The sequence below is a fragment of the Pogona vitticeps genome, chromosome 7, assembly GCF_051106095.1.
Source record: "Pogona vitticeps strain Pit_001003342236 chromosome 7, PviZW2.1, whole genome shotgun sequence".
Lineage (NCBI taxonomy): Eukaryota > Metazoa > Chordata > Lepidosauria > Squamata > Agamidae > Pogona > Pogona vitticeps.
In genome coordinates this window covers 16,392,955-16,418,834 of record NC_135789.1, presented here as the reverse complement: position 1 = coordinate 16,418,834, position 25,880 = coordinate 16,392,955, and the positions used below count along the sequence as shown (strand labels likewise).

Here is a 25,880-nt window from a genome sequence, read left to right as displayed (position 1 = left end):
TTGGGCCGTCGACCCAAATAGTCCCAGCCTTGTGTTGGCCGATGCTTTCTTTCTGGGTCTCTCTATGATCTGTGTTTGGCTTGATTTCTCACACAAGAGGGACTAGGAACTTAGAACGCTGCTCTCTTTGGGCCTGGGAAGAAACGGGGGGAGGGTCGCTCTAGAGAGGTAGCAGAGATACAGGCAGTGTCTGTGCTGGGGCAGGTCTGCAGGAAATCGGGGTCCAGCCCCCATGCGGTTGTGTGATTTGGATTCCCAAACACATCGGTTCCTTGGTCAAGCTGGCCAGAAAATTCTGTAGAAACAGAATCACAGAATAGTGGAGTTGGAAGGGTCCCCTGAGGTCATCAAGTCCAACCTCCTGCTTGATGCAGGAATACCAATCAAAGGATCTCTGCCAGGTGGTTGTCTTACATTTCTCTTGAATGGCTCCAGTGTTGGAGGGCTCACCACCTCTCAAGGTCAGGGGTCCCGTCGTCGTACTGCTCGAACAGTGAGGAACTGTTGCTTGAGTTTATTCTTACATGTCCGGCATGCTGGGATGATGGGGGACAGATCCTGCCACTCCTGTGTAGTTATACCTTTGAAGTCTTTGAAAAAGGCTCTCCTGTCACCCCTTTGTCGTCTTTTCTCAAAGCGAAACATGCCCAGTTTGGTTTCAAATCACCAGATCATCCTTATTGCCCTCCTCTCAATTTGTCGGACCCCAGTTCCAATTCAGTATAAGAGGCTTCCTTGTATTCTGTTGAAATCATCTTAATTCACAACCACGAGGATTGGGGTTATTTTGGAGAACTCTAGCTGGACAACACTCTTCTCTCCTTGTAAGGCAATGTCAAGTAATCCTGCCTTTCTCTCGAGATCAACAGAAGGAACATCAAACATTAAATACAGTCACAGATTGATCTTGGGAGATAAATGAGCTGGGCGCTCATCTTTCCCCTGCTGTGACGTGGCCGATGGTTTTGCTTGATCCTTCTCAAAATGTTTAATTCCTGGCAGAAAAAAAAAATATATATTTTCCAGGATCCATTTGGCTAGGAAGGCCGGCTTTCACCCCCAACCCCCAGGCTGCGCCCTCTCTCTCTGCCAAAGCTCTTTAGACCTCAATCTCCTGCAATCCTCTTAATTTGATTTCAATTTTTTGTTTGTTTGTTTCTTATAAATCTATTAACAGCCCCGGGCCTGCTGGGCTTTAACATATGTTGGGAAGGAGCCGGGTGGTGGTAGCCTGGATTTAGGGGAGGAAGATGCTGGTTTGCTCTCTGATTGAGGACGCATTGGGTGGGGGGAAGAGTCTGTGATTTAGGAGAGGACAAAAATATCCCACAGTGCCCAGGGAATTATGAGCTTTCTGTTGGGACCTGGAAATAGAACCTCCCAAAATTGGGAAGATCTCAGTTTTATACTCTGGGTGCATCATGAGAAGGCAGGATTCCCTGGAAGACACCATAATGCTGGCAAAGGTGGAAGTCCTGCAGGAAAGGAGGAAGACCAAGCACGAGATGGACGGACTCCCTCAAGGAAACCATGACTTCTGAGTTTGCAATTCTGTGGAGGATGGGCCATTTTGGAGACGGCTCCTTCACCGGGTTGCCACGAAGTGGCTTGATGGCACATAACAACTGGTGTGATACCACGCTGCCAGATGTGGGACTGGGAGTTTTGTTTTCCTGGGAGTTTTGAAGAAAGTAATGGTGCGTGGTCTAAAGGGCATTTCTCGGTGGGCCGGCGCAGAAAGCAAAAAATCTGAGCCCCTTCAAATATAGGCACACGGGTGAAGCGACAGGTGGGATCGTGGGCTTAAAATAGTGGTTCCGTTTTTCATCTTCTCTCCAGACCCACCCAAAATGTCTTGCCCCTCCCCATTTCCGGATCAGCACATGCCTAAATCCGACCCCCCCCCCCCAATCCCAGGGCTTGTCCCCGCGTGGATCCGAAGCCATCTGTTTCCTCGATTTAGGGCTCAGCTCAGAGGTCTGGAAGGAACCTGGCGGAGCGTCTCCTGGCTGGATCGGAGAGGGTTTCTCTAAGGAAAAATTGGGGGGTCGCCGCATTTGCCAGCCACCAAACCGAACCCCCCAAATTTCTCACCTGTCCACAGTGTTGGCAGAAAAAGTCCGCTGTTAGTTCTTGGCCAGCTGTGACCTTGGACTGTTTTGGCTTCTGGAAATCGCGCAACATTCTGTGTCTGGGTGAGTAAATCCAGAATTAAGCCCTGGAGCTTGGTCTTCAGTTCAAAGCGGGGGGGGGGGGGGACCTGGTTTGCATTTTCGCTCTTTTCCCCCCAAAGTTGAAGTCAATGCAAATGTTCGTTTTGTTTCCTCTTGCCCTCAAACCAGTCTCTCTGGTTTTCTAGCCTTCCTAAAAACCTGCCGAGGCTATTTAACCAAGGAGGTGGGTTTTTAAATGTCTAGTTTTCTCTAAAAAGTTTGGAATTTTTAGGGGGCAAAAAAAATTTTTGAATTCATTGGCACATTACCAAGTCATTTTTTAATTTCTTTACGGAAATGAATCCAGCACAGGCTGGAGTCCATGAAGGTTTGTCTGTGCTAAAACCTACATCTCAAGAAGCCACTAGCTTTATTGCATAATTTGTTCAGATTGAGCCTCGAGGCCGGAAATAGGTGGTTGCCTGTGTTTATGGCGTCTGAGCATGCACTGAGTGCTTTTTTTTTACTGGGTTTTAAAAAGGGGAGGTACAGAAATTCAGCATTCTCAGCTTGCTTTCTGAGATTTTATTTCATAGGAAATGAACTTGAATTTAGGACTTTCTGCTTAGAAGAAAAAAGGATTTCACCTCTTTGTGAAATTCAGGGTAGCAATTTTTTTCCTCCCCCAAAAGGTCCTTTCTGGATTCGAGCGGTTCTGGTCTGCCTGGTGGGCCCAATCCAGAGCGGTGGCCACGTCTGGCCCTGATGCAGTCCCTGGAGGAGACTGAAGGGGGCGCCCCCTTCATGGACTACACACCCCCGGCTCTGGATGCCATCCGGCTGCCTCGGTACATCTTGTACCTGGTGATGGCCATAATCATCGTGTTTGGGGTGGCCTACGCCATCGTGGGCCACCTCATCGATGATCTGGTGCATGACTTCGCTGGTGAGTACCATCTCGACACCGGAACGGCAGGGAATGGGTTAAACATTTATAACCTTTTCATTCCTGATGAGTCCAATAAATAGCAGGCAAGTTTGAGTGCTTCGTCCTTCTTGTCCGTTCTAACAATCACATTAGAAAGAGCGAGTTTCCTGCCAGTATGATGTTTTCCCTCCAGACACACATTTTCTTCAAAACTCCATTTCCTGAGCAGAGTTCTAAGCCACGCCTGCACTTAACTCTCCAAGGACTTGGGCGCAAAGCAAAAGTAAGCTCATTTGGAGCAGACAGAGCTGCAGCAAACTCAGGCTAGGATAAAACAGAGTTTTCTCTCTTAAAGGAGCTCGCTTTGCTATTGACCTGCTCACTATGCCACTCAATGTGATTCACACATTTGATGTATTTAATTCTTGCCCTGTCTTTCCTCCTTCATCATGAAAGCTAGTTACCCTTTATGCCCTCCTTTGAGAAAAAGTGGGACTCAAACATGAGTTCCTGCCAATTTTTGTTTGACTCCCTGAAGCTTCCCTGTTTAATTCCCTGAAGCTTCCCTGTTTGACTTCCTGAAGCTGCTCCAATCACGAACCCTAGATAATAAAAAGCTTCCACAACTAAGTTTACGGATCTTTCCTCCAGCACTATCCCTGAATGGCTTTGCAGTATTTTCCGGAGCAGTCCACTTGCATTTTATAGCTGTAAGCTTGTAATACTGGCCCGCTGGGCTGTGTTTGGCACAATCACCGAGTACTCTTTCATCTTTCAGACTGGGCTTTTGGGCCCAAAGTTGAAGAGAAGAAAAAGCTGGAGGAGGAAGCAGATGGATGCGAACTCGGATCCTCCATGAATCCCCTGGATGGGCAGGAAGAAAGACTTTTCATGTGGGTGCGAGAAGGTCACAACTCCCACAGCCTGCCTGGGATGGACACCTGCTCAGTGTCGGCTCCGTCTGTCCCATAACCTTCCCCCTCCATTCGAGACCCCCTTTTGGCGTTGTGCCACTGAGTTTAGGATTCTTTCCTCCAGCACTATCCCTCAATTGGCTTTCTCAAATGAAAACAATCCCACGGATCCTTGGGAGCCAAGAAAGCAGTGAATTTTGGAAACATCCTTCTCTCTCTCTTTTTGGATGTCAATGATCAAATCTTCTACCTGACTGGATTCCCACATGAGGAGGGCAACTAGATCTAAAGAAGGAGAATAGTAATACATAATTTTTTTGGATCTCTGCTGTGTGAGTTGGGAAGATCAGAGCCCTGGCTTATATGAAGATCGTCACCAGCCACTTTATTCAAGCACCCCAGAAGTTTCTTCTGTTTGACTCTCTGACACTTCCCTGTTTGACTCCCCAAAGCTTCCCCTATTTGACTCCCTGAAGCTTCCACTTTTTGGCTCCCTGATGCTTCCCCACCTGACTCCCTGTAGCTTCCCTGTTTGATTCCTTGAAGCTTCCCCTGTTTGACTCTTTGAAGCTTCCTCTGTTTGACTCCCTGAAGCTTCCCTGTTTAATTCCCTGAAGCTTCCCCTGTTTAATTCCCTGAAGCTTCCCCTGTTTGACTCCTTGAAGCTTCCCCTGTTTGACTTCCTGAAGCTGCTCTAATCACAAACCCTAGATAATAAAGAGCAAATTGGAATAAAAAAAACCAATTGTTTTCTACTCTTCCTTTAACCTTGGATTCCCCCCCCCCCCACATATACAGTTATTTCTGGGAGACCAGCTGCTGCCAAGCTCATATTGATTAATTCCATTCTAATTCTTCCTCTCTCTCTCTCTCTCTTTTTTTTTTACAGTAAAGTACATCGCTCATGTCTGGTGTTAATATCACCCTGCAAGCTTACGATTTAATTCCTTCTCTCCTCTCCATGCTGGGACCCAGCGGGTGGGTGAGAGCTGCTCCCAGGGGTGGCTGTTGCCCTCCCACTGCGGCCCCGATAACAAGTCCATGGGGTTACACCCCAGTCCCACGTGAAGGCCAAGCTGTTCCATAATCATCCCCGTGCACCACACTGTACTAATGAGGTGTGATAAAGCGCCCTTTGGCTCCAGGTCCAGAGTCGACCGTGGCACGGAGAAAACACATCTCAGTTTCTCAGGAGAAGGGGAGCCGGAGCGCCAGGTGCACGCTAGGTAGGGGGAAAGTATTCCCATAACCACACTAGGACGCCAAGCGGAAAAAGCATCATGGAAGCAATCTTGACTCTGCCTCTCCTCCTTGGTCTCGTCTTCACACCTGGGTTGTACGCCCAAGGTAAGGACCGGTGTGAGCTCAGAAAGGCCAGGCCACACATAAGGGCACCTCGGAGATTTCCCCGCCAGGAAAACATTTCTAAACCCCGGAGACGGCCACCGTTGCTCCCGAAGGGCGGGTTCGACCCCCGAAGGCACCTTTCCCCCTCCTTTTTTAAACAAAATGGTTCGGAGCCAAAGGCGGCGTCCGGTTTCTGAGGAGGCCACGGATGTAGGGAACGTGGAGAGGTCAAAGGTGTGGGTCTCTGGCTGCCGAGCCAGGGGTGGTGAGTTCGATTCCCCCGCCCAGGCCTCTTTGGAAAGGGCCGGACTGAATGACTGATAGGGGTCCCTTCCAGCTCTGCCGTCCGAAGGGACAAATCCGGATAGCTCTTGCTGTTACCCCCACCCAAAACCCGCAATCAGATTAAAGAAAATAAGTTAACCACCTGGCACAGTGTTTACGCCTAAAACCACCGCGCCAAGGGTGTGTGTGTGAGTCTGAATCTCAACGATGCGCTCCCGGTCACGTTAGAGACCGCTCGGTAACATGCAGACAACATTTCCGAGAGCGACGGGTTCGGTTCCATAAGGTGTCCTTTCTGTGGCTTAGGTGGAACTGGAACCACGGCCAGGTCGAGCACCCTGCAGCCGTGGCTGGTGGGGCTGGCGGCGGTCCTGGGCTTCCTCGGGGTGGTCTTCGTAGGCTCTCTCATCAACCGTTTCTTTTTCTCCAATAAGAGGTATGTTTCTGTCTCTATTTTTTAAAAAAATATTCTTTCTCTGGACTTTAAACCCCCCCTCTTCCCAAACCTTTAAATCCATAACTGAGACCACCACCCTCGCACATCCCATAATAATCCAGAGCACCACCATTTCGATTTGGGGACAGCTGTGACAGGGGTATAAAGTCACTTCTCCCCACGCACCTGTGCTTTATCCTGACCGACGGCCTTGTGAGGTAGGTCAAATTTTGGCAGCAGGAGGAGAGAAATGGGGCCAGCCTTGCCCAGTGGGGGTTGCTGGGGATTCAAAACAGATTCCTCCCCCGTACCATTTAACATGGTAAACATCCCTCGGTACTGGTTGTTTGTCTTCTTCTCAGTAACTGGTATCCTCAGGTATACTGCTCCTAACCAAGAGGTTCTACTTCAGGTTTTTTTAAAAGTAAGAAAACACCTACCCCAAAATTAAACAACATGTAAGAGCAGGACCTGCCTTTAATCGTTTAAAAATCAGATTCGCAAAGATTCTGGCTGTTTGGAAAGCACGGGAAAAAAGCACCCGGGGTCCAAAGTTTAGCAACGCAGGTAAAGCAGGGTGGGGCTTTTCTCCTTGGTATTTTCCCCACCTCTATCTGCCCCCTTCATAATTCTCGCGACGATCTTGCTTCCTCCACAGGAAGGACGATGAGGACGATGAGGCAAAGAGGCAAAACGTGGAACTCAGGTAAAGATCTTTCTGTACTGCCAAGGACTTTCCGATTCCACTGAGGAATGAATGAACCCCCCCCCCCAAAAAAATCCTGTCGTTAACAGCCCCGCTCAGCTTGGGTAAACTCAAACGTCGTGGCTTCCTTTATGGTTTTGATCTGTCTCCCATTAGGTCTTCCTCTTTCCCTACTGGCTTCCGTTTTTCCCAGCATCGTTACTGTGATCCCACTCGGCATTATTCCCTCTCTTTTCCTCCCGCAGAGTGACCCCGAATATTTACGATAACCTGGTGGTGGACACATCAGACGAGGGGCCCTCCGACAAAATGAAGACGGAGGATAACAAACTGACCAGCTTGTGAGGAAAGGCGAAGAGTCAGGAAGAGGAAAACCTAAGAAGGATCTTTATGGTCTCAGTAGGAGTGTAAACTCATCCACGTTACCTCCTTTAGGACTCCAAACCCAGATTCCCCACCCAGAGGCAGGGTCATGGGCTTTGTGGTTCCAAAAAGAAAGCCACGTGAGCTCTGGAGTTCCGTTTTCTAATGGAGAATCTCCCTGCATTCTGATGACTCTTAAAAAAAAATTTTTTTTTTGCAAAGCTCTGAAAATCAAATCTAGCTTTGTCCGTTGTTTCTCCAGTCTTGTTTGATCTTCATGAATAATTGGGGGAGGGGGGAATTTCGGAAAGTGGAAGATTTATTAATAAAAACATGTCATTGTAAGATACCTACTGTTGTGATGATAGATAGATAGATAGATAGATAGATAGATAGATAGATAGATAGATAGATAGATAGATAGATAGATAGATAGATAGATAGATAGATAGATAGATAGATAGATAGATAGATAGATAGATAGATAGAGGACAAGTTTATATATCACTCTTGTTTAATTTAGAACTCTTCAAAATTCTTTGCAAAAATGTTTCAGTTTCCTATTTCCTATGCCTTATCTTCAAGAAAGCTGTTAACCTCTCTTATTGGGATTTTTCTTCTCTTCCTCCTCCCACTTATCAGGCTGGTTCACGTTTTTGCTCCAAGAGCCGCCCTCCCCCCCATGTATTTTCGTTTTTAAAAATTAAAGCACTCACATTTCAGGCTGGATCCAAAGATTGGGGGGTGGAGCGGCAGATGGCGAAACTGTGTGATTAAAATTTCAAAGCAATTTAAGGAAGGAAAAGTTCAGAGGAGGAGAAGCATGGAAGTTGGATTTTTAAGGGGGTCCAAACACCCCATTTCTGTGCTCCGGAGGGGTGCAACAGACAAGGCCCCATGGAGAAGCCTGTCTAAAGTTGCTCTTTTCAAAGAAAAGGCCAGGGAGCAAAACTGAGAACAGACTCACACAGAGACCGAGAAGCACACTCCTTTAGATGTACAAAATTTCTGCACTCTTTAAAAGTGATGAAACACTTTAAATCATCTGAATTCCAGGAGTAGGGACGGAACGATCCCTATCGTGATCGGAAGGGTGGAATATTAGAGCAGTGAAATCCAAAACTGGAGCAGAGTTTTCTTCTCTGCAGGGGGAGTGTTATCCACGGATTTTTTTAAAAAGAGAGAGCATTTTTAAAGATTCCATTTAAAACACTGTGGTTTTCTTTTATTGATCCATTTAATGTATTTGTTGGAATCCTCTCACTGTTCTCTCATGTCCCCACTTTGGAAAGGACAGCACCAAAATACAGAAACAATCAAGCAAGGCCTGGGTTCAAGGTCTTCGGTCACCCATGGCCTCCTTACCGGCCCTGACGCCACCTCATGAGGTTGCCGGTCTCTGCGCTTGAAGGCATCACTCAATTAAGACTTATTTCCACTGAGGACTAGAAACTTGAGACGTTGGATCCAGTTTCATCCTCAGGGGGATGGATTCAGAAGCTGATATGAAGCGTGACAGAACAGATGGCACTGGATTTTAAAGGTAGCTCAAGGGGATCTAACAGGCTCAGACATGCAGAGATGCTGAGTTACAGACGCCAAACGTCTTACGGCGTTGTGGGGGTGAAAATCAGCTAAAATGGCTAAATGGACTCTCTGAAACGTGGCAAACAGGCTGGCCAAAGTTGGAGACAGCAGGGAGAGAGGAAGGCCCAGTGTGGGATGGACAGAGCCCATAAAGGAAGCCACCAGCTTGCCTTTGCAAGAGATTAGCAGGGCTTTGGAGGACAGGACTTTACACATTTCCTGTCCGACCGCCCTGCTCAGTTCTTGCAAACTCAAGCTTGTGGTTTCCTTTACGGACTCTATCCATCCCACATTCCGTCCTCCTCTTTTCCTGTAGTCCGTCAGTTAGACCGACAGGAAAGAAGGAACAGATCGATCTGGTGTGCTAGATAGATACGTTTATTTACTGTATTTTTTTAACCCGGCCGAAGGCACCTGTTAACTCCTCGTGGGGAGCCCAGAACCGGCGTTTGGTCCAGCCGGCGTCTCTCTCCGTGAGACTGGCGACTGTCGCCGTTGAAAAGGCGCCCTGGCGCCCGCCTGGGTTCCCTTCTCTGGGCCACCAGCCCACGATCTGGAAAGCCCGCACCCGGCTCGGCCCGGCGATTGCTTCGCCGCCCACTCGCTTTGGGGAGGCGGAGAAACCGAGCCCGGGCGGGCCGACTCCTCCCGACCGGGCGGGGTTTCCTCCACCCGTCCGCCTCTCCATTGGCTCCGGCTGGCTCCCCCTGCCGTGGCCCGAGGAAGCTGGAAAAGCCGGAGGCGGCGCAGTGGCCGGTAGCCGGGTGGCCCGGGGTGCACCCTGTTCGCCCGCCTGGAGGCGCCGCGGAGCCGCCGGGGGGAATCCTGGAGGCCGGGGAGGGGGTTTCCAGAGGCCATAAAAGCCACCCCCGGGGACGCATGGCTAGGCAGGGCCGGGCACTAGCCGGGCTTGCTGACCTCCTTTGCCCCCGCGGCGGCCGGGCGGGGCTGCCTTGGGCCACTCGCCCTAATCGCCCCCGCCGGCTGCTCGTGCGCTCCAGCTGATGCGCCCAAGCCGGTGCGTTTTTACGCACGGGCGGGCGAGCGAGCGACCCCGACGCGTTTTTGCGCACGACCGGGAGGCTCCGCTCTCGGGCTGCGCGGTTTGGGAAGGCAGTGGGGTCCCGATCCGCGACCATGGGCGACCCCGAGCCGCTGTCCCTGCGCGCCCGCCTCAGTTACTCCGTGGGCCACTTCCTGAACGACCTGTGCGCCTCCATGTGGTTCACGTACCTGCTGGTCTATTTCCACTCCGTCTTGGGCTACAGCACCCGCCACGCGGGGGCGCTCCTGCTGGCCGGGCAAGTGGCCGACGGCGTGTGCACGCCCTTGGTGGGCTACGAGGCGGATCAGGCCGGCGGCTGCGGACGCTACGGCCGGAGGAAGTCCTGGCACCTGGCAGGTAAGCCTCGAGTGTAACTGGCGGCGAGGGCGGGGGCAACTTCGTCAAAACCACCCCCCCCATATCTAGAGCCAGAAGGGTCGGTTGGGGGTCTTGGCTGGATTTGGGAAGGCTGACGTCTAAAAGAAAAGTTCTTGAACTACAAGTCCCATCACACAGATGTTGAACTACCACCCCTATCATGTCCAGCCCAGTGGCAGATGCCCCCTAGCCCATTCCTGTTTTCAGAAATTTTGCTCCCCAGGATTTGGAAGGAAGGGTTTGATTCGCACCAGAGCTCCGAAGCTCTCCAAAGGAGCAGAGGCCGGTATGCGGGTTTCAGCTCGCCTACCTCATAGGGCCGTTGTGAAGAGAACAGAAAGGATTGCTGTGAAAGGCCTCCTCGAGACTCTTTGAGGGAAGGCTGGGTAGAGAAGTGAGGGGTGATGGGTACTGTAGTCTGCTGTGAGTGTCTTTGCACTGTAATTGGCATGGTTCCAGCCCAGAGGAATCTGGGGTTTGTAGTGTGACGTCTGATCTGGAATGAGCTGCCTAATCTCTCTGGATGCTGAAACTTGGCTAAACCCAGTCTGTTGTAATTGAGGCGTGTCATGAGGAGATAAGACTTACTGGAAAAAGCAAGTAATGCTAGGAATAATGCAGGAGGCAGAGAGGAGGGTGGATGTGAGAGGGATGGATCCACGCACAGAACCCACAAGTTTGCAGGATGCCGGGTAGCCATGGCCCCTTCTCGGGGTCTTGAACATCTCTTAGGAGAGGCTCTGTAGCGCAGGAAAACAGCAAGCCAAGCCCGGGAATGCCCTCGGCTTTTATGTGAAATGTGACACCCCTGCAGGACAGGCCTCGCTTTGGGATGGTTCTTCCTCACTGGAATTAAACATTTGCTGGTGGTATTGTTTGTAGCTGTGTGGCCTCTAAAGTGATGGCTCATCATCCAGTGAGTCAGACAACGTGGAAATCTGCTCTTTATCAAAAGTCTGTTGCCCTCCCCCAGTCCAGTGTTTTGTTCCCAAAAGTAAGAGCAAACATCTCTCCTGCCTCTTCCTGAATCCTTGACCAGCCCGGGAAGAGGATTTTTAAAAATTATTTATTCCAAGGGAAGCAGCCTTTTGACCCAGACAAATTACACTCGGATCTTTTCGCCCCGTCTCTGAGTTCCCGCCCTCTCAAAATTTCCCCGTAAATATCACTCAAAGGGTTGAGGAGAATCCGGTCCATTTTGAACTGGAGTTTACAAAAATATGGACTCCCCCCCCCCCCGAAGTTAGAAGGACCTTATAAAAACGTGGGTGATGGATGTGTTTATCCAGGCCCAGATGTTTCAGAGTTCAACTCATGCTTGGATCATAGCTTAGACCCCACATTTATGAAACTCAAGGAGGGCCTCCACCTCATTTTTCGGAGCCTCGAGGTCTTCCCCCCACTTTACATCAGAAATATGTGTCTGTGCACATTTATTTCTCGCCAGCAAGTACACCTGGCAAGAACTGGGGTTTCCGCTGGTGTACTTTTATTTTATTTTTTTAAACTCAGATTTTTGCAAGTGGCTTCTCTGGAAAATCGAGGTTTCAGAAATCTCTGGGTGAGCGGTAGTGAAACCGGGCCACTTCCTTGTGGCTGACCCCCTCTCCAAACCAAAGAGTGTAAAGTATTCTCATCCTCTCTTCTGATGCCTTCCATAGCAGGAGGAACTGGAAGACAGTGGGGCAGAGCTCCTTTTTGATTTTTGGAACTATCTCTGCCTGGATCTCAAAGAAAGAAAGAAAACATGTTTTGCTGGAATATTTCCGGCGCCAGGGACCCGTGTCGTGTTTTCTGTTTCTTTCGGGCAAAAGCCCACTTAGATTCCTCTCCCCAGTTGAACTGCTGATGGGTGCAAATTCTTGCCAGGCAAACGGAAACGGTTCAGAGCAGGCTGGTTTCCTCTTTGAGTTTGCTCTCTCTCCCTCCCCACCATCTACCAAAGTCCACCTCGAATGGGTCACATCAATCCAAAATGACTCTTCCCCCCCCCCCGGCAGGCGCAGAAACAAAGAGAAATGCTTTGCACACAATACGATGAGGATTGCGGCCAGCGATAAACAAGATTTGCAGATGCTGCCTTTTTTTTCTTACCCCGGCCATGAGGTCTAGGAACCTGCTTTCACTTGAGCAGATTGGTAATAATTTACGACTACTATTCAAAAACACCAAGCACAATCAATCGGAATTATAAATACATTGATGGGCATTCTATAAAAGATACAAGTTATAAGCAAAAATTGAAGTGTCTGTGTTGATCTAAAGTGGCACCAGTGTTCTTCCTGAATTTGCTCTTGGTTAGACAGCCTGGTGGCATTCCCACCAAGCCACCACCTCGTTGTCTGTCCTACCTCCTAGGACTGTTTATGTCATGGGTTCAAATGCAGAAAAGGGTCTGTGTGTGTGCAGGGCAAGCTCTTAGCATGAGAGGCCCCACAGAGCTGTTAGTCATTCAAACTAAAATCAATAAGGAAATGAGGAAGAAGGATTTTAGAGTCGTTGGAGATCTCAAGCTGAATATGAGCCCACAGGGTTTTTTAGTTAGGCATCCTTCAGTCTCGAAAGACTATGGTAACGTGCTCTGTATGGAGGACTTGGAACAGCGCCTAGTGTGGCTGAGAAGGCCAATTCGAGAGTGATAATCTCTTCCACACTGAAGACAAATCCAATCTGTCCCCTGTCCGGCTCCCTGGTTTTGCTGCTTTTGTGACTTCCTCTTTGCCTCGGCCTGTTGGGCAAGGGTCTCTTCAAATTCGGAGAGGCCGTGATGCAGTGCCTGCCTCCAGGCTGAACGCTTAGATGTCAGGGTTTCCCATCTGTTGAGGTCTATTCCTAAGGCCTTCAGATCTCGCTTGCAGATGTCCTTGTATCGCAATTGTGGTCTCCCTCTGGGGCGCTTTCCCTGCAGTAATTCTCCATAGAGGAGATCCTTTGGAATCCGACCATCAGCCATTCCCACAACGTGCCCGAGCCAACGTAGACGTTGCTGTTTCAGTAATGTATTCATGCTGAAAATTCCAGCTCGTTCTACGACTACTCTATTTGGAACTTTGTCCTGCCAAATGATACAAAAAATCCGTCGGAGGCAACGCATATGGAAGGTATTCAGCTTCCTCTCCTGCCATGCACAAAGGGTCCAGGACTCACTGCAGTACAGGAGTATGCTCAGGACACAGGCTCTATAGACCTGGAAGCAGCGGAAAAAACATCAATCCAAAATTGCCCATGCAATTTTAGGCTGCCTTGACAGAAGTCTTGTCTCCAAACCCCATGAGGTGCTCATCCCCCGTTATTTGGCGCTGGTCTGAATCACCCTCTCTCTCTGATCTGCTTGGATGTGGATCCTTGCCTTGAGCATGGGGTTGGACTGGATGGCCTCCGAGGCCCCCTTCCCACTGTAATGTGATTCTATGAACTGTCTAGTGTTATAGCGCAGCACTTTCTATTTACGTGACGAGAAAGCCCGTCGTTCGAGACAAACCGTGTCAGAAGGTGTGTTCGAAGTTGATAAAGGAGCAGATGGGAGCAGGCGCAGAAGAGATACAGTTTATTTTAAAGAGGAATTTAAAAGCAGTGGGCCCCCACCCTGTGACTTGTGATTTTCTTCCTCCTTTATCCTCTCTTCAAGAATCAAGTTCCTTTTTCTGCTGAAACTAGAACAGGACGGGGATAAATTTATCTGCTCTGTGGGCAAACTGTCGTAGCTATCAACAAGTTAAGACACAAATCCTTCTTGGTTTATTTTTTCCTTTCTTTCTCCACCCATACGCCGTTCCGGCGTATGGCTCCTCCGCTCACGAGTCACTTAATCATCCCAAACCAGCCTCGGCGTGACGCGGACTTGAATTTCGGAAGCCTGTACGAAAAAGCTAACCCGGCAAAAAAAAAAAAGGACGAAGCGGAGGCTGTTAAGTGATGGCACATCAGGAGGAAATGAGATGCGCCGGAAAAGACAATGATTCGGGGAGAAATGAAAGACGGTAGGAGAAGAAGGCCAAAATGTGAGACAGACACACCACCCCAAGGAAACCACGACTTTTGAGTTTGCAAGGGCTGAGCAAAGCTCTGAAGGGCGGAATATATTTCGTGGGCCGCTTCTTCATAGGGTCCCCGTAAGTCGGGGCTGCCGTGTTGTAGACTGTAAGCTTTTGGGGGCAGAGACCCTTTCTTTCAAAGAATCAAGAATCTTCTTCTGGCACCATAGAAATCAGAGTTTCTTCCAGGGTTCGCGTTTTCCTATTCACAGGACCAAACCGGTGGGAGGGCCAAGATCAAACCAAGCCTGAACTTTCTTTGGAAGCAAAAACATGGAAACGGAGGCTCGGCCAGCTTTGGGGACCTCATGAGAAAGGCAGGATTCCCTGGAAGAGTCCGTAAATACTGGAGGAAAAAAAGGGGGAAGGCGACAGAAGGGGAAGGCCCAAGGTGTGATGGATCGACTCCCTAATTTTCATTTTGCAAGAGCTGAGCCGCCGGGAGCAGATCGTGCGTTCAGAGGGTCTCCATAAGTCGGGGGAAACTTGATGGCCTATTAACAACCTCCCCCTTGCAAAATGTGTACCTGTGCGTGTGCGTGTGCGTGTGTGTGTGGTGTTGGTTTAATATGTAACTTTGCACCATGCCTGTTGGAAGGACAGACTGTTCCTCGCGGCGCATTGCTACATTTGTGAAGGAAATGTTCCCATTTTCAAAGAGCCGACCTCTCCAAGCATCTCTGGCTGGAACCGGGGTGTGTGTGTGTGATTGTTTCCCCTTGTGATATCCGGGACGCTCTTCTGAGTAGCCCAGGGTGAGATCCGATGCTTCTAGCTATTTACCGGATCCTGGGACTTATCCTGCTGCGCCAAAAGAGTATGTGACTGAACTGCGCCGTGTTTACAATGCTCAGCCTAATGATGGTTCACATCCATGTTTAGTTTCCGGTTAGCCCGCTCTGCAAGAGTGTTTTTCCTCCCTCTGCTGTAGAAACCCCCCATATCCGCGGAGGTATATATATAAAAGAGGTTTTTCCTTTTCATATTTTCAGACTGTGGATAAGTGAATCAGTGGATACGGATCCCACAGATAAGGAAGTCCTGCTGCAGAGCGAAAAATATGGTTTAAGACCGTTTTTGGTTTCGCTGGCTTGCTTCTGTTTTATCTGTTTGGATCTCGGGGAAGATTGTAGCAGGCTGTGTTTTGAGTTTTCTTTTTTAAAGCGGCTGTTTTTGAGTGTGTGTGTGTTTGTTTGTTAGCATTATTGGAAACATAATTTCTTCCTTCTAAATTCGTCTTCACCCGGCTGTGTTTTGTCAAGAAGAGACATTCTTTCAAAATAGATCTGATGGTTTAAGCCTGCGTTTAAAAGCAATTCCACACTTATTGGCTATTCCACTTATTACGTATTCTTTTAAGGCCCACACGGACATTATTAACCCTGGCAAAGTAAAGGATGAATAAGCAGGTCTTGATCTTACCCGTCTTTCCACCCTCCACTGCCTCAGAGCTGAAGAGGTCCGGATGCTAGAGCCTCGCAGTGGGTCAGGCACTGGGGGGGGGGGGAGAACCAGAAAGGATAGACAGCAAAGGAAGGGGGGAAGGCCGGGAGTGGCCAGGATCCGGCCCAATCTCCCTAAGAAAGAAAGCGGAAGAAGAAGGAGAGAGAGAAACAAGCAGCATGTATTCTAAGAACCTAAACGGCTTGGGACCTCGATACTTGGCAGATCATCTTCTCCCACCAAGATCTACCCGAATCACCCGGCATAGCTAGGAGGGACGGCTGAGGGGCCTTCTCGGCGGTGGCCCCTCGGCTGTGGAACAGCCTCCGAACAGAACAGAAATCCGTCTGGCCCCTTCGCTGGGTGTTTTAAAAAGCCATTTAAAAACTTGGCTCTTTAGGCAGGCCTTCCCTCCAGTTAGTCAATTAACTGGTCTTTATCTTTTTAAACTATTTCATCTTAGCTACGATTTAAAATGTGTCAAATTATGAGGTTTTAAATGATTCTGTTATATTTGTTATATTGTGATGTTTTTATTATGTGTGTAAGCTGCCCCAAGTAGACTTTGTCTTAGGGGGACAGGGTAAAAAATCTAAGAAAAGTAAAAAGTAAAAAAAAAAACTGCCGAATAGCTAAGGAGTTTAAGCATCTGGGTTGGGAGTTCAAATCCCCCCCCACGGGGACTCCTTGACAGGGGCTGGACTGGATGATCTTTAGGGGTTCCTTCCAGCTCTGCTATTCCAAGATGACTATATTTATTAAGGATATCTTTTTGTTGTTAAGATGGTTTGCATGCTTAAACTTTGCTTAACTTTTTCCTTCCTTCCTTCCTTCCTTCCTTCCTTCCTTCCTTCCTTCCTTCCTTCCTTCCTTCCTTCCTTCCTTCCTTCCTTCCTTCCTTCCTTCCTTCCTTCCTTCCTTCCTCTCTCCCTTTCTTTCTTTCTTTCCCTATCTTTTCCTTCCTTTATTCCTTCCTTCCCTCCGTCCTTCCCCCCTCTCTCTTTCTTTCTTTCCCTATCTTTTCCTTCCTTCCCTCCCTCCCTCTCTTCCCTCCCTCCCTCCCTTTCTTTCTTTCCCTATCTTTTCCTTCCCTCCCTCCCTCCCTTTCTTTCTTTCCCTATCTTTTCCTTCCTTCCCTCCCTCCCTCTCTTCCCTCCCTCCCTCCCTTTCTTTCTTTCCCTATCTTTTCCTTCCCTCCCTCCCTCCCTTTCTTTCTTTCCCTATCTTTTCCTTCCTTCCTTCCCTCCCTCCCTCCCTCCCTTCCCTCCCTCCCTTCCTTCCTTCCCCCCCCCACGTTTTGGGGGGCGCCAGGCACCGTCTGCGTTCTCCTCTCCTTCCCGTTCATTTTTAACCCCTGCTTCGCCTGTTCGGAGAAGACCCCCGAGTGGGCCGCCCTGGTCTACTTCATTCCGTTCATCATCATCTTCCAGTTCGGGTGGGCGGCCACCCAGATCTCCCACCTCTCCCTCATCCCCGAGCTGGTCTCCAGCGACCACGAGAAAGTGGAGCTGACGGCTTTCAGGTACGTTCGTCGGGGATGGCAAGTCCCATCATCCTCCCCTCACGGCCAAGCGATCCAGGGCCAGAAGGGCTGGGAAACCCATTTCCAGGAACATTTTGGGAAAGTTTTTTATCATTCAGTGTATTTTAATGACTAGTATACAGTAGTTTGTTTGTTTTTAAATGTATAATTGTGTTTTTAATAGCTGCCTTGAGTCCCTTGTTGGGAGAAAGGTGGCCTATAAATGAGACAAACAGACAGACATGCCAACAAATCAGTCCATCAATCAATCAATCAATCAATCAATCAATCAATCAATCAATCAATCAATCAATCAATCAATAGGCAGGCCTGAATTTGTTTTTTGTTTTTACTGGATTTTTTACTGGAACCAGTTCTCCTAATCCCATTTGACTCCTGAGACCGTTCTAGCTACTTTTCTTTAGTCTTTAACTTTGTTTTCATGAGGACTAGGAACTTACTTTCTTTGGGATATTTTTCTTTTCAAAGGGTTTTTTTTTTGGGGGGGGGGGAGACATTTCCACAAAATTCAGCTGTGATCACGTTCAGGCCTTTATCCCTGCCCAGAAGGGACCTTGAGCCACCCAGAGAAAAAAATCCTGTGAAGAAAAATATTGCAATATACCACTAGAGGGCAGTACTGTATTATTTGAACTTAACCTGGCCAGCTTTGTGGCAACATTTACAGCTTTCCCTTCCAGGAAATATGCTGATTAAACTTTTACATTAGTTTTTTTTCACTCTTTTTTTTTGCCAAAGTTGTGAACTCTGAAATTAGGAGAAAATCTTATTTTTAATTTTTTTTCCCCCTCTCTCTTTGGGTTTTGCCACTCGGAAGATTGTGGCTTTCAAATCTGCCAGAAGAACAGGCCCCTTTCTGTTCAGCCGTGAGCGATTGTGTCTTTGTGGTTTGGAACATTATCTTGTCGGGTTTCAAATCCCTCGTTGCTCTGGCGAGTGTGGCCCGTGGTTAGAGGTTTAGAGAATTTTGGAACCACAAAGAGATTCAAAATGGCTTTTTTAAAAAAGAAGAAGAAGCAGGGCATCTTCAGACACGACAGGGGTGGGCGGTGGAACTCCCTGCCACAAGATGCCCCCCGAAGGAGATCACAGAGGTTACCACCCCTAACAGCAGAAGCATAATGCTGTTGTCTATTAGTTGCTGGAGGAATGGGAGATGAGGGGGGGTGCATTTGTACCCGTGGCCGGATGGCGAGCTTCCCTGTGGCAAGGGGTTTGCCTCTGTGGGATCAGAAAGGGGGATTAGACGGGGTGACCTTGGAGGGTTGCTCTTACGGAGGCCTTTTCCAAGAGCAGGATGGATCCTCCATGCGTAGGAGCAGTCTATCTTACATTACAAATTGTTGAGGATCTGAGACCAGGAAGAGCCGCTACCTTTTTGTCTAGTTTTGGGGGGGGGGGTTCACGGGGAGGCTCAGGACCTTGGATCCGATCCATCCAGGAGGGGCGTTCTCGCCTTCTTACGTTCCTTAAGAAAAGCTTCCTCTCCCCGTTTCTAGGTATGCGTTCACTGTCGTGGCCAACATCACAGTGTACGGAGTGGCCTGGCTTCTCCTGCACTTGGAGGCAGGCCACGCGGGCCGGCAGGACCACGCCGAGCACCTCGGGCACCACGACATCCCTGTCTTTCGGGTGAGCCGGGAGGTCCCGGGTGGGTGTTTTAGGTGGGCAAATCCCGAACTCGCAGCAGAAGCTACGGCGCTGTGGCCATCCTTTGGAGGAGCCTCACGAGAAGTCAGGAATTGCTGGGAGAGACGGCGCTGGGGGAAATGGGGGCCAGTAGGAGATGAGGGCAGGCTGAATGTGAGAGGGGTGGATTCTCTTGAGGAAGCCACAATGGGGACTTTGCAAGACCCGAGCGGTTGCTCTTAAAGACGGGGGCCTTTCGGAGATTGCCCATGACTGGGCAGAACTGCAGCGGACGAAAAGGTGCCCTGGCGGATCGTAGGCCGGGGAGCCCAGAATCCCCTAGCTGAGGGGGCTACACCTCATGGAAGTCGTAGTCTTGGGGAGTCTTCCCCAGAGCTGTAATTTCCTCTTTCCACCCCAGAACCTTTCCTTGATCGTGGTGGGGGTGGGGGCCGTCTTTTCGCTCGTCTTCCATCTCGGCACCGAGGAGAAATCCCAGCCGTCGGCCGGGATCCCGGACTCCGAGGAACGCACCCCGCTGTTGCCTTCTCCAGGGGATACTAGGGGCCGCATCCAGCCTCTCCTCCTTTGGAAACACTGGCTTTTGGAACCCGCTTTTTACCAGGTGAGCGGAGGCGAAGGCAGGCAACAGGGAGTTCTGATCTCTTTCCGCCTTTCTGCTGCATCCACCGTCCAGTTTCCCCGAGACCTGCCACAGGCTGGAGGGGGGGGACCCCCAAAACTAGCAAGAGGAGTGTGAAGATAGATATATTTATTTTTAATCAAATATCCTTTTTCATTTTGGCCGGGACGTCAGCAGCTGCTGCTCCTGGTCTTAAAAGAGAAGCTGTTTCCAGGAGACACTTTTTGCTTTTGTTTGGGGGATGAAAAAATCAGAGAGGCTGCAGAACGGTCCAGAAAAAAGTGGCCTGGGCATGGCATGATCCTTTTTCAGCCCGACCCCTTCTCCTCCCATCCCCGTTCCCACTTCCTGCCGCCAACCAACCTAGGGGCCCTGTCAAGATCATCCTTTCCTTCCTCTGGTGGTGGGGAGTTCCGCCAGACCCCGGGGGTGGAAGACGAAACGGGCTGGGCCGTAGGTCCCCTTCTGTTTTTTGGAGAGACCCTTTGGGGAGTTCCCCTTGGCCTGGTTCCCGCTGGGGGGGGGTGTCCTTGACTACAAACCCCATGTGGCACAAAAACACGGCCAGCCAAGCACTTGGTCATATAACCGTGGGTCTCTCTCTCTCTCTCCCTTTTTTTAAAAAAGGTGGCGATGCTGTACATGTCCACTCGTCTCATCGTAAATCTCTCCCAGACCTACATAGCAAATTACCTAACCAACTCCTTGTTTCTACCAAAGGTGGGTCTAATTTTATTTGACGGAGATGTGGGGGGAACCACACTGTAGTCTTCGGCTACTTAGCTGTTGAAACCACCAGCTCTTCTGTTTATTATCTAGCTAGCTAGCTAGCTGTGCTTTTCTGCCTTTTAACCCCTCCTTTAAAGTTTGCTCAAAGGAGTTCTAAAGATGGGGCTCGGGTCTTCAGACAAGATCCGGAGATCTGAACATGTTTCAAAAGAGGTGCCCCAAAAACTGTAGAGGTGCAGTTTTTAATTTTTTAATTGGTGCGTAATTTTGAACTACCAGAGAATTCGTCTTGAACTGTGTTCTCAAAAAGTACCTGATGGGGAATTCTGGCTTCCCCCCCCCTCCTTTTCCACCCCAGAAATACATCGCCTCCATTCCCCTGGTGGTCTACGTCAGCGGCTTCCTCTCCTCCTTCTTGATGAAAAGCGTCAACCGGATTATCGGCAGAAATGTGAGTGAGTCAGACTCCCCCTGCAGTGTAGGACTCATCTGCTTTGATCATTTCTTGGCTCCCAGGGGTTTCCTTCACCTACTCTTGGCTCTCACTGGAAAGATTTCATTAACAGAAATAACGATGTCATTGTGGCCAGAGGAACTCTCTGCCCCATGAAATCTACCTGGCTCCTTTCCTGGTTTGCTTCATTATTCAAAAATAACAAGACACAACCTTTGAGCAGTATGGTATAACAGACACACTTTTTAACCAAAAACAAATTAAATATCATTATTACTATTATTCAAAAACCCCAGGCACCGTCAATCAAAAGTATAAAAGCATTGACTGGTGTTATATAACAGATAACAAGTTTTAACCAAAAACAAGTACAGTGGTGCCTCGCTTAACGAGCGCACCGCATAACAACGAAATCACATAGCGATCCATTTTTTCAGATCGCTAATGCGATCGCTTAACGTTTTTCTTATAGGGCACAATTCGCTTTGCGAAGACCGGTAAGCGTTTCGCTTACCGATCTTCGCAAAACGAAGCCCGACGATCAGCTGTTCGGCGGCCAAAATGGCTGCCGGAAGCCCGGAAATGGCCCAAAATGGCCGCGCGCAGCGTTTTCGCGCCCTCGTTAAGCGAGGCGAGGGCGCAAAAATGGCTGCCGGCCATTACGAAGCTTCGCTGAACGGTGAGTATTTGGCCCATTTGGAACGCATTAAACCATGTTTAATGCGTTCCAATGGAAATCCCTGCCCCGTTCAATGATGCTTCAGCATAGCGAAGGTTAATCCGGAACGGATTAACCTCGCTATGCGAGGCACCACTGTATCTGTTAAATATCAATGCAGGATGCATACTGTTCCTAATATTGCCATTTTTGAAGATCTGGTGATATTATTATTATTATTATTATTATTATTATTATTATTATTATTATTATTATTATTATTATTATTATTATTATTATTATTATTATTATTATTATTAGGGTCCTATCCTGCCCAGGGCTTCGTCCCCGGCTGAGCCCACCTCTCAGCATCCTTGTCTCCGGCTTTCTCTAAACAGCTCACCTATTTCCTCGGCTTGCTGATCGTCTTGGTCCTTTTCCGCCTGGGTGGCCCTGGCTGACCGGATCGGGGTGGAGATTTACGGGGCAGCGGTTCTCCTTGGGGCCGGCTCAGCCACGATCCTGGTGACGTCCCTCTCCCATGACGGCGGACCTCATTGGCACCAACACGGTATGTTGCTGAGGGGCAAGCTTGCCTTCTCCCAAATACCTAAGCTTTGGGGTTTCCTTCCTTCCTTTTTTCCGTCATTTTCCTTCCTTCCTTCCTTCCTTCCTTCCTTCCTTCCTTCAATCCATCCATCTATCCATCTATTCCTCCCTCCCCCCTCCCTCCCTTCCCCCCCCCCTCCCTCCCTCCCTTCCTTCCTTCCTTCCTTCCTTCCTCCCTCCCTCCCTTCCTTCCTTCCTTCCTTCCTTTTATCTGTCATTTTCCTTCTTTCCTCCTTTCTTCCTTTTATCCATCATTTTCCTTCCTTCCTTTTATCTGTCATTTTCCTTCCTCCCTCCCTCCCTCCCTCCCTCCCTTCCTTCCTTCCTTCCTTCCTTCCTTCCTTCCTTCCTTCCTTCCTTCCTTCCTTCCTTCCTTCCTCCCCTCCCTCCCTCCCTCCCCTCCCTTCCTTCCTTCCTTCCTTCCTTTCCTTCCTTCCTTCCTTCCTTCCTTCCTTCCTTCCTTCCTTCCTCCCTCCCTCCCTCCCCTCCCTCCCTCCCTCCCTTCCTTCCTTCCTTCCTTCCTTCCTCTCCTCTAGAGGAAGACTTCACAGCTCCGATACGCCATCCTCTGTTGAGCCAAGGGCGTCTCCCGTTGTCTCTCCACAGCACAGCGGCGCCTTCGTTTACGGGGCCATGAGCTTCACAGATAAACTTGCCAACGGGGTGGCCGTCATGGTGATCCAGAACCTACACCCTTGCCCGTAAGTCCTCATCTTTAACTTTCCTGGACTCGAATCTGGCCCTTTCCAGATCTACCTCCCTTCTATGTTACCCCATAATTTGATCATTTCCTAATAATTTTCTGAAAATTTAAAATAGTTAAAAAATCTTTTCATGGGGTGGTCTCCAGAAAGCTTCTCCAAAACTGGGCCGGGCACTCCAACCGGAAGGGGATTCCCGAGCCCCCATTGCCAAAAAGTTCTTCTTTGCCGTGCGACTGAATCCTCTTTCCGATTCTCTTTTTCCCCACCGTTAGGACTCAGCTGTGCTGCTCTAGCTGTGTGGCGTTCTATCACTGGGTGGATGGTGGCCGGTGACGGGCGGCGTGGCCGCCGTGGCCACCCTGTGCCTCTGTTGCATCATGATATGGCCGATCCGCATTCGGTTCCGTGAGTAGGATCCCCCTCATTTGATGAATGCGTTTTTGGGGGATGATGACGACCCTGGGCTGTGGAGGAAGAGAGAAAGGGGGCCATTTGGGAGTGTGTGTGAGAGAGATCTAGGCTCAAGGTTCTGGTGCCAACCAGCATTTCACATGATTTCACATTTCAGGAAAGGGAGACTACAGTTTGGGGGGGGGGGCAACTGGAATTAAGGTCGAAGGAACGAAGCAAATCTCTGGAAATTGGGCGACTTTGGTTTCAGCTGTGGACAAAAGCACCTTAACTCTTGGAAATTGAGTGCCTTTGGTTTTAAACTGCAACAAAAGCACCTTAACTCTTGGAAATTTGGGCACCTTTGGTTTAAGCTGTGGACAAAAGCACCTTAACTCTTGGAAATTTGGGTGCCTTTGGTTTTAAAAGGTAAAGGTTCCCCTTGACATTTTTTAGTACAGTCGTGTCCAACTCTAGGGGGTGGCGCTCATCCTGTTTTTCAAGCCGTAGAGCCAGCGCTTGTCCGAAGACACTTTCCGTTTTCATGTGGCCAGCGTGACTAGGGAGCGCCGTTTTACCTGCCCACCGAGGTGGTACCTATTTATCTACTCATATTTACATACTTTCGAACCACTAGGTTGGCGGGAGCTGGGATAAAGCAACGGGAGCTCACTCCGTCACGTGGATTTGATCTTACGACTGCTGGCCTTCTGACCCTGCAGCACAGAGGCTTCTGCAGTTTAGCCCACAGCGCCACCACGTCCCCTAATAATGTTAATGTTTCTGCCCGGTTTCGAACCGGGGACCTTTCGCGTGTGAGGCAAACGTGATAGCCACTACACTACAGAAACATCTGCACACCTTTGGTTTTATACTGCAACAAAAGCACCTTAACTCTTGGAAATGTGGGTGCCTTTGATTTAAGCTGTGGAGAAAAGCACCACAACTGAAAATAATAACTGTGTGCCATCAAGTGAATTCTGAGATATGGTGACCCTTTCCAGGGTTTCCCAGGGAGAGAATAAATGCCCAGGTTTACCCTTTCGTTCCACTGGGGGCGCCCTGGGACGGTGCAGCATTCGCCCAAGGCCACCCAGGCTGGCTCTTCTCCCAGGACGCAGGATTCGAATTCCCAACCTCCAGCTTCGCAGCCACAGACTTGAACTCCTGAGCTATCCATCAGTTCTATATTATATTATATTATATTATATTATATTATATTATATTATATTATATTATATTATATTATATTATATTATATATTTTAATTTTTAAAAATTTATTTATTGTATTTATACCCCGCCTATCTAGTCATTTCGACCACTCTAGGTGGCTATTACAATTGTGAAAACTAAGATGGGACGACCTTGAAACTGAGGCTTCCACAGAATGCTTTGTCTTTAAAATATAAAAGAAAACAGCAGCAAAATAAGCCCTATATATATTTTTGCTGCTGTTTTTTTTAATGACAAAGCGTTCTGTGGAAGCCTCAAGATGATGCAGTTTTCTTCAAGATCTGCAGTCCAGCCTGGTGGTTTTTTGTTATGGCTTCCTTGTTTCAAGGCCGTCTGGCCACTACTGAGCTAAATGTGGAGGATCGGCCCCATGGAAAGGACTTAGCCTGTAAGGGGGGGTCCTTGTTCCTCTTTGAAGGTTATAATTTAGAAAGGCGATCCTAAAGACCGGGAATCGGTCGATCCTCGGCCCTTTTTACCAGCTCGTCACCCCACCCCGGAGGGTCTTGCTTCTTGAAAACAAACCTTTTCGTCCTTTTCTCTCCCGCAGATGGCATCAGCGTGGACAGGACTGGCGGGGGACGGATCCGGGCAGCTCCGAAGGTCCCCGGAAGGCGAGCGTTCCAGCGGGGGTCAACTGATGTGTGGAGGAGCAAGGAGAAAACCAAAAAGGAAAGGAAGAAAAAGGGATGGACGGGGGGCATCGGAGACCCCCACCCAAAACGGGCTGTCCATGAGCCAAGTGGGTTTCCCCTGTTACTCTTTCCTGCAGACTTGAATACTAATAGTTTCGCTCCCACCTTGACCACAAGGCGTATTTTGCACAAAACTTCCTTCTTGTTTCCTGATGGAAACTGGTTTCTTGGCCCTTCCTTCCTTCCATCATCAGCTCCTACCTTCCTTCCTTCCATCATCCCTTCCTTCCACCCCCTCTAACACCCAAGTTCGTAGACTTCATTGCCCCCTCCTTTCTTAACCCCATGACCATGGACGGATCAGGGCCTCTTTTTTTCGCTACAGGCCATGTAAAAAATTATAAATGGAAGTGTTTGTTTTTTTATTTATTAAAGAAAAATTATACCCTTGTAAGAAAAGAGGAATCTGGTTTTATTTTCTTCTGTGTGATGGTGGGATCCCTTTTCCCCAGCATTTTGAAAGCTATTCTCTGTGAAAGAAACGTTGTTCCCGAAATGACTGATCTTAAAGTTTAAAAATATATAAAATCAACCAGAAATATTTTCACTTGGTTGGGGGAGAAGTAATGGATTGGGTCCTTCCAGATCACCTGAAAGTGTGTCGGCATACAAGATTTTGAGTGTTTCTACGTATTACAAGCTGTGTATTCCCAACCTGCATCAAAAGCAGAAGCAAATAACTCAGAAGAATTAAGGAGCAAAATGTTGCGTGCATGAGTGCACAACTTGTTCACGCCATGTCTTTATAAGCCCGTGTCCCTTACTGTTTGTTACGTGTGAATGTATCGCCCACACCCTGTTCCTCATTTGGAACCCAAGAGCGATGGCGCATCATCCCGGTGGAGCAGGAACAAGGTGAGTTGTGCACACCGGCACACAACCGTTCCATACGAGTTGGAATTTTCAATTCCCTGGCTCGTCGTGACACATGAATGCATTCGCCAGTGTTCCTCGCCTCGCATCTACAATAAA

At 48.9% G+C, this 25,880-nt stretch overlaps 2 protein-coding genes and 1 non-coding gene across 5 annotated transcripts; 2 read left to right on the top strand and 1 right to left on the bottom strand.

Moving 5' to 3' along the window:
* Positions 1 to 50: 50 nt before the first annotated feature.
* SMIM24 (small integral membrane protein 24) lies at positions 51 to 7,854 on the top strand. Of its 3 annotated transcripts, XR_013537921.1 has the most exons (6): positions 51 to 2,195; positions 2,846 to 3,099; positions 3,860 to 5,342; positions 5,934 to 6,063; positions 6,722 to 6,769; positions 7,015 to 7,854. XR_013537921.1 is itself a non-coding variant. In XM_078378845.1 (4 exons), exons 1-4 carry the CDS (start codon positions 5,276 to 5,278, stop codon positions 7,112 to 7,114), a joined length of 345 nt encoding a protein of 114 aa, XP_078234971.1. In that variant the 5' UTR covers positions 4,051 to 5,275; the 3' UTR covers positions 7,115 to 7,481. The 3 variants fall into 3 exon arrangements, 1 of the variants encoding a protein (XP_078234971.1); XR_013537922.1 differs by lacking the exon at positions 51 to 2,195 and having other exon boundaries at positions 2,460 to 3,099; XM_078378845.1 differs by lacking the exons at positions 51 to 2,195; positions 2,846 to 3,099 and having other exon boundaries at positions 4,051 to 5,342; positions 7,015 to 7,481.
* Positions 7,855 to 9,417: 1,563 nt separating this feature from the next.
* Positions 9,418 to 25,307, top strand: MFSD12 (major facilitator superfamily domain containing 12). Its single transcript, XM_078378843.1, is given in 12 exon segments — positions 9,418 to 10,121; positions 16,931 to 17,141; positions 18,662 to 18,794; positions 19,213 to 19,416; positions 20,062 to 20,154; positions 20,522 to 20,614; positions 21,674 to 21,706; positions 21,708 to 21,815; positions 21,817 to 21,846; positions 22,491 to 22,585; positions 22,861 to 22,993; positions 24,764 to 25,307. Coding segments are annotated over 11 exon segments (1,326 nt in total). The 5' UTR covers positions 9,418 to 9,856; the 3' UTR covers positions 22,922 to 22,993; positions 24,764 to 25,307.
* On the bottom strand, positions 23,757 to 23,829 carry TRNAV-CAC (transfer RNA valine (anticodon CAC)). The gene has a single exon. It is a non-coding gene; the product is annotated as a tRNA-Val (tRNA).
* Positions 25,308 to 25,880: the final 573 nt, after the last annotated feature.

Bases quoted from the DNA above. Each gene is read 5' to 3' on its own strand.
- SMIM24 (XM_078378845.1), top strand. From the start codon at position 5,276: ATGGAAGCAATCTTGACTCTGCCTCTCCTCCTTGGTCTCGTCTTCACA. The intron at 5,343-5,933 runs GTAAGGACCGGT...TCTGTGGCTTAG, and splicing joins ACCTGGGTTGTACGCCCAAG to GTGGAACTGGAACCACGGCC. The intron at 6,770-7,014 runs GTAAAGATCTTT...TTCCTCCCGCAG, and splicing joins AGGCAAAACGTGGAACTCAG to AGTGACCCCGAATATTTACG.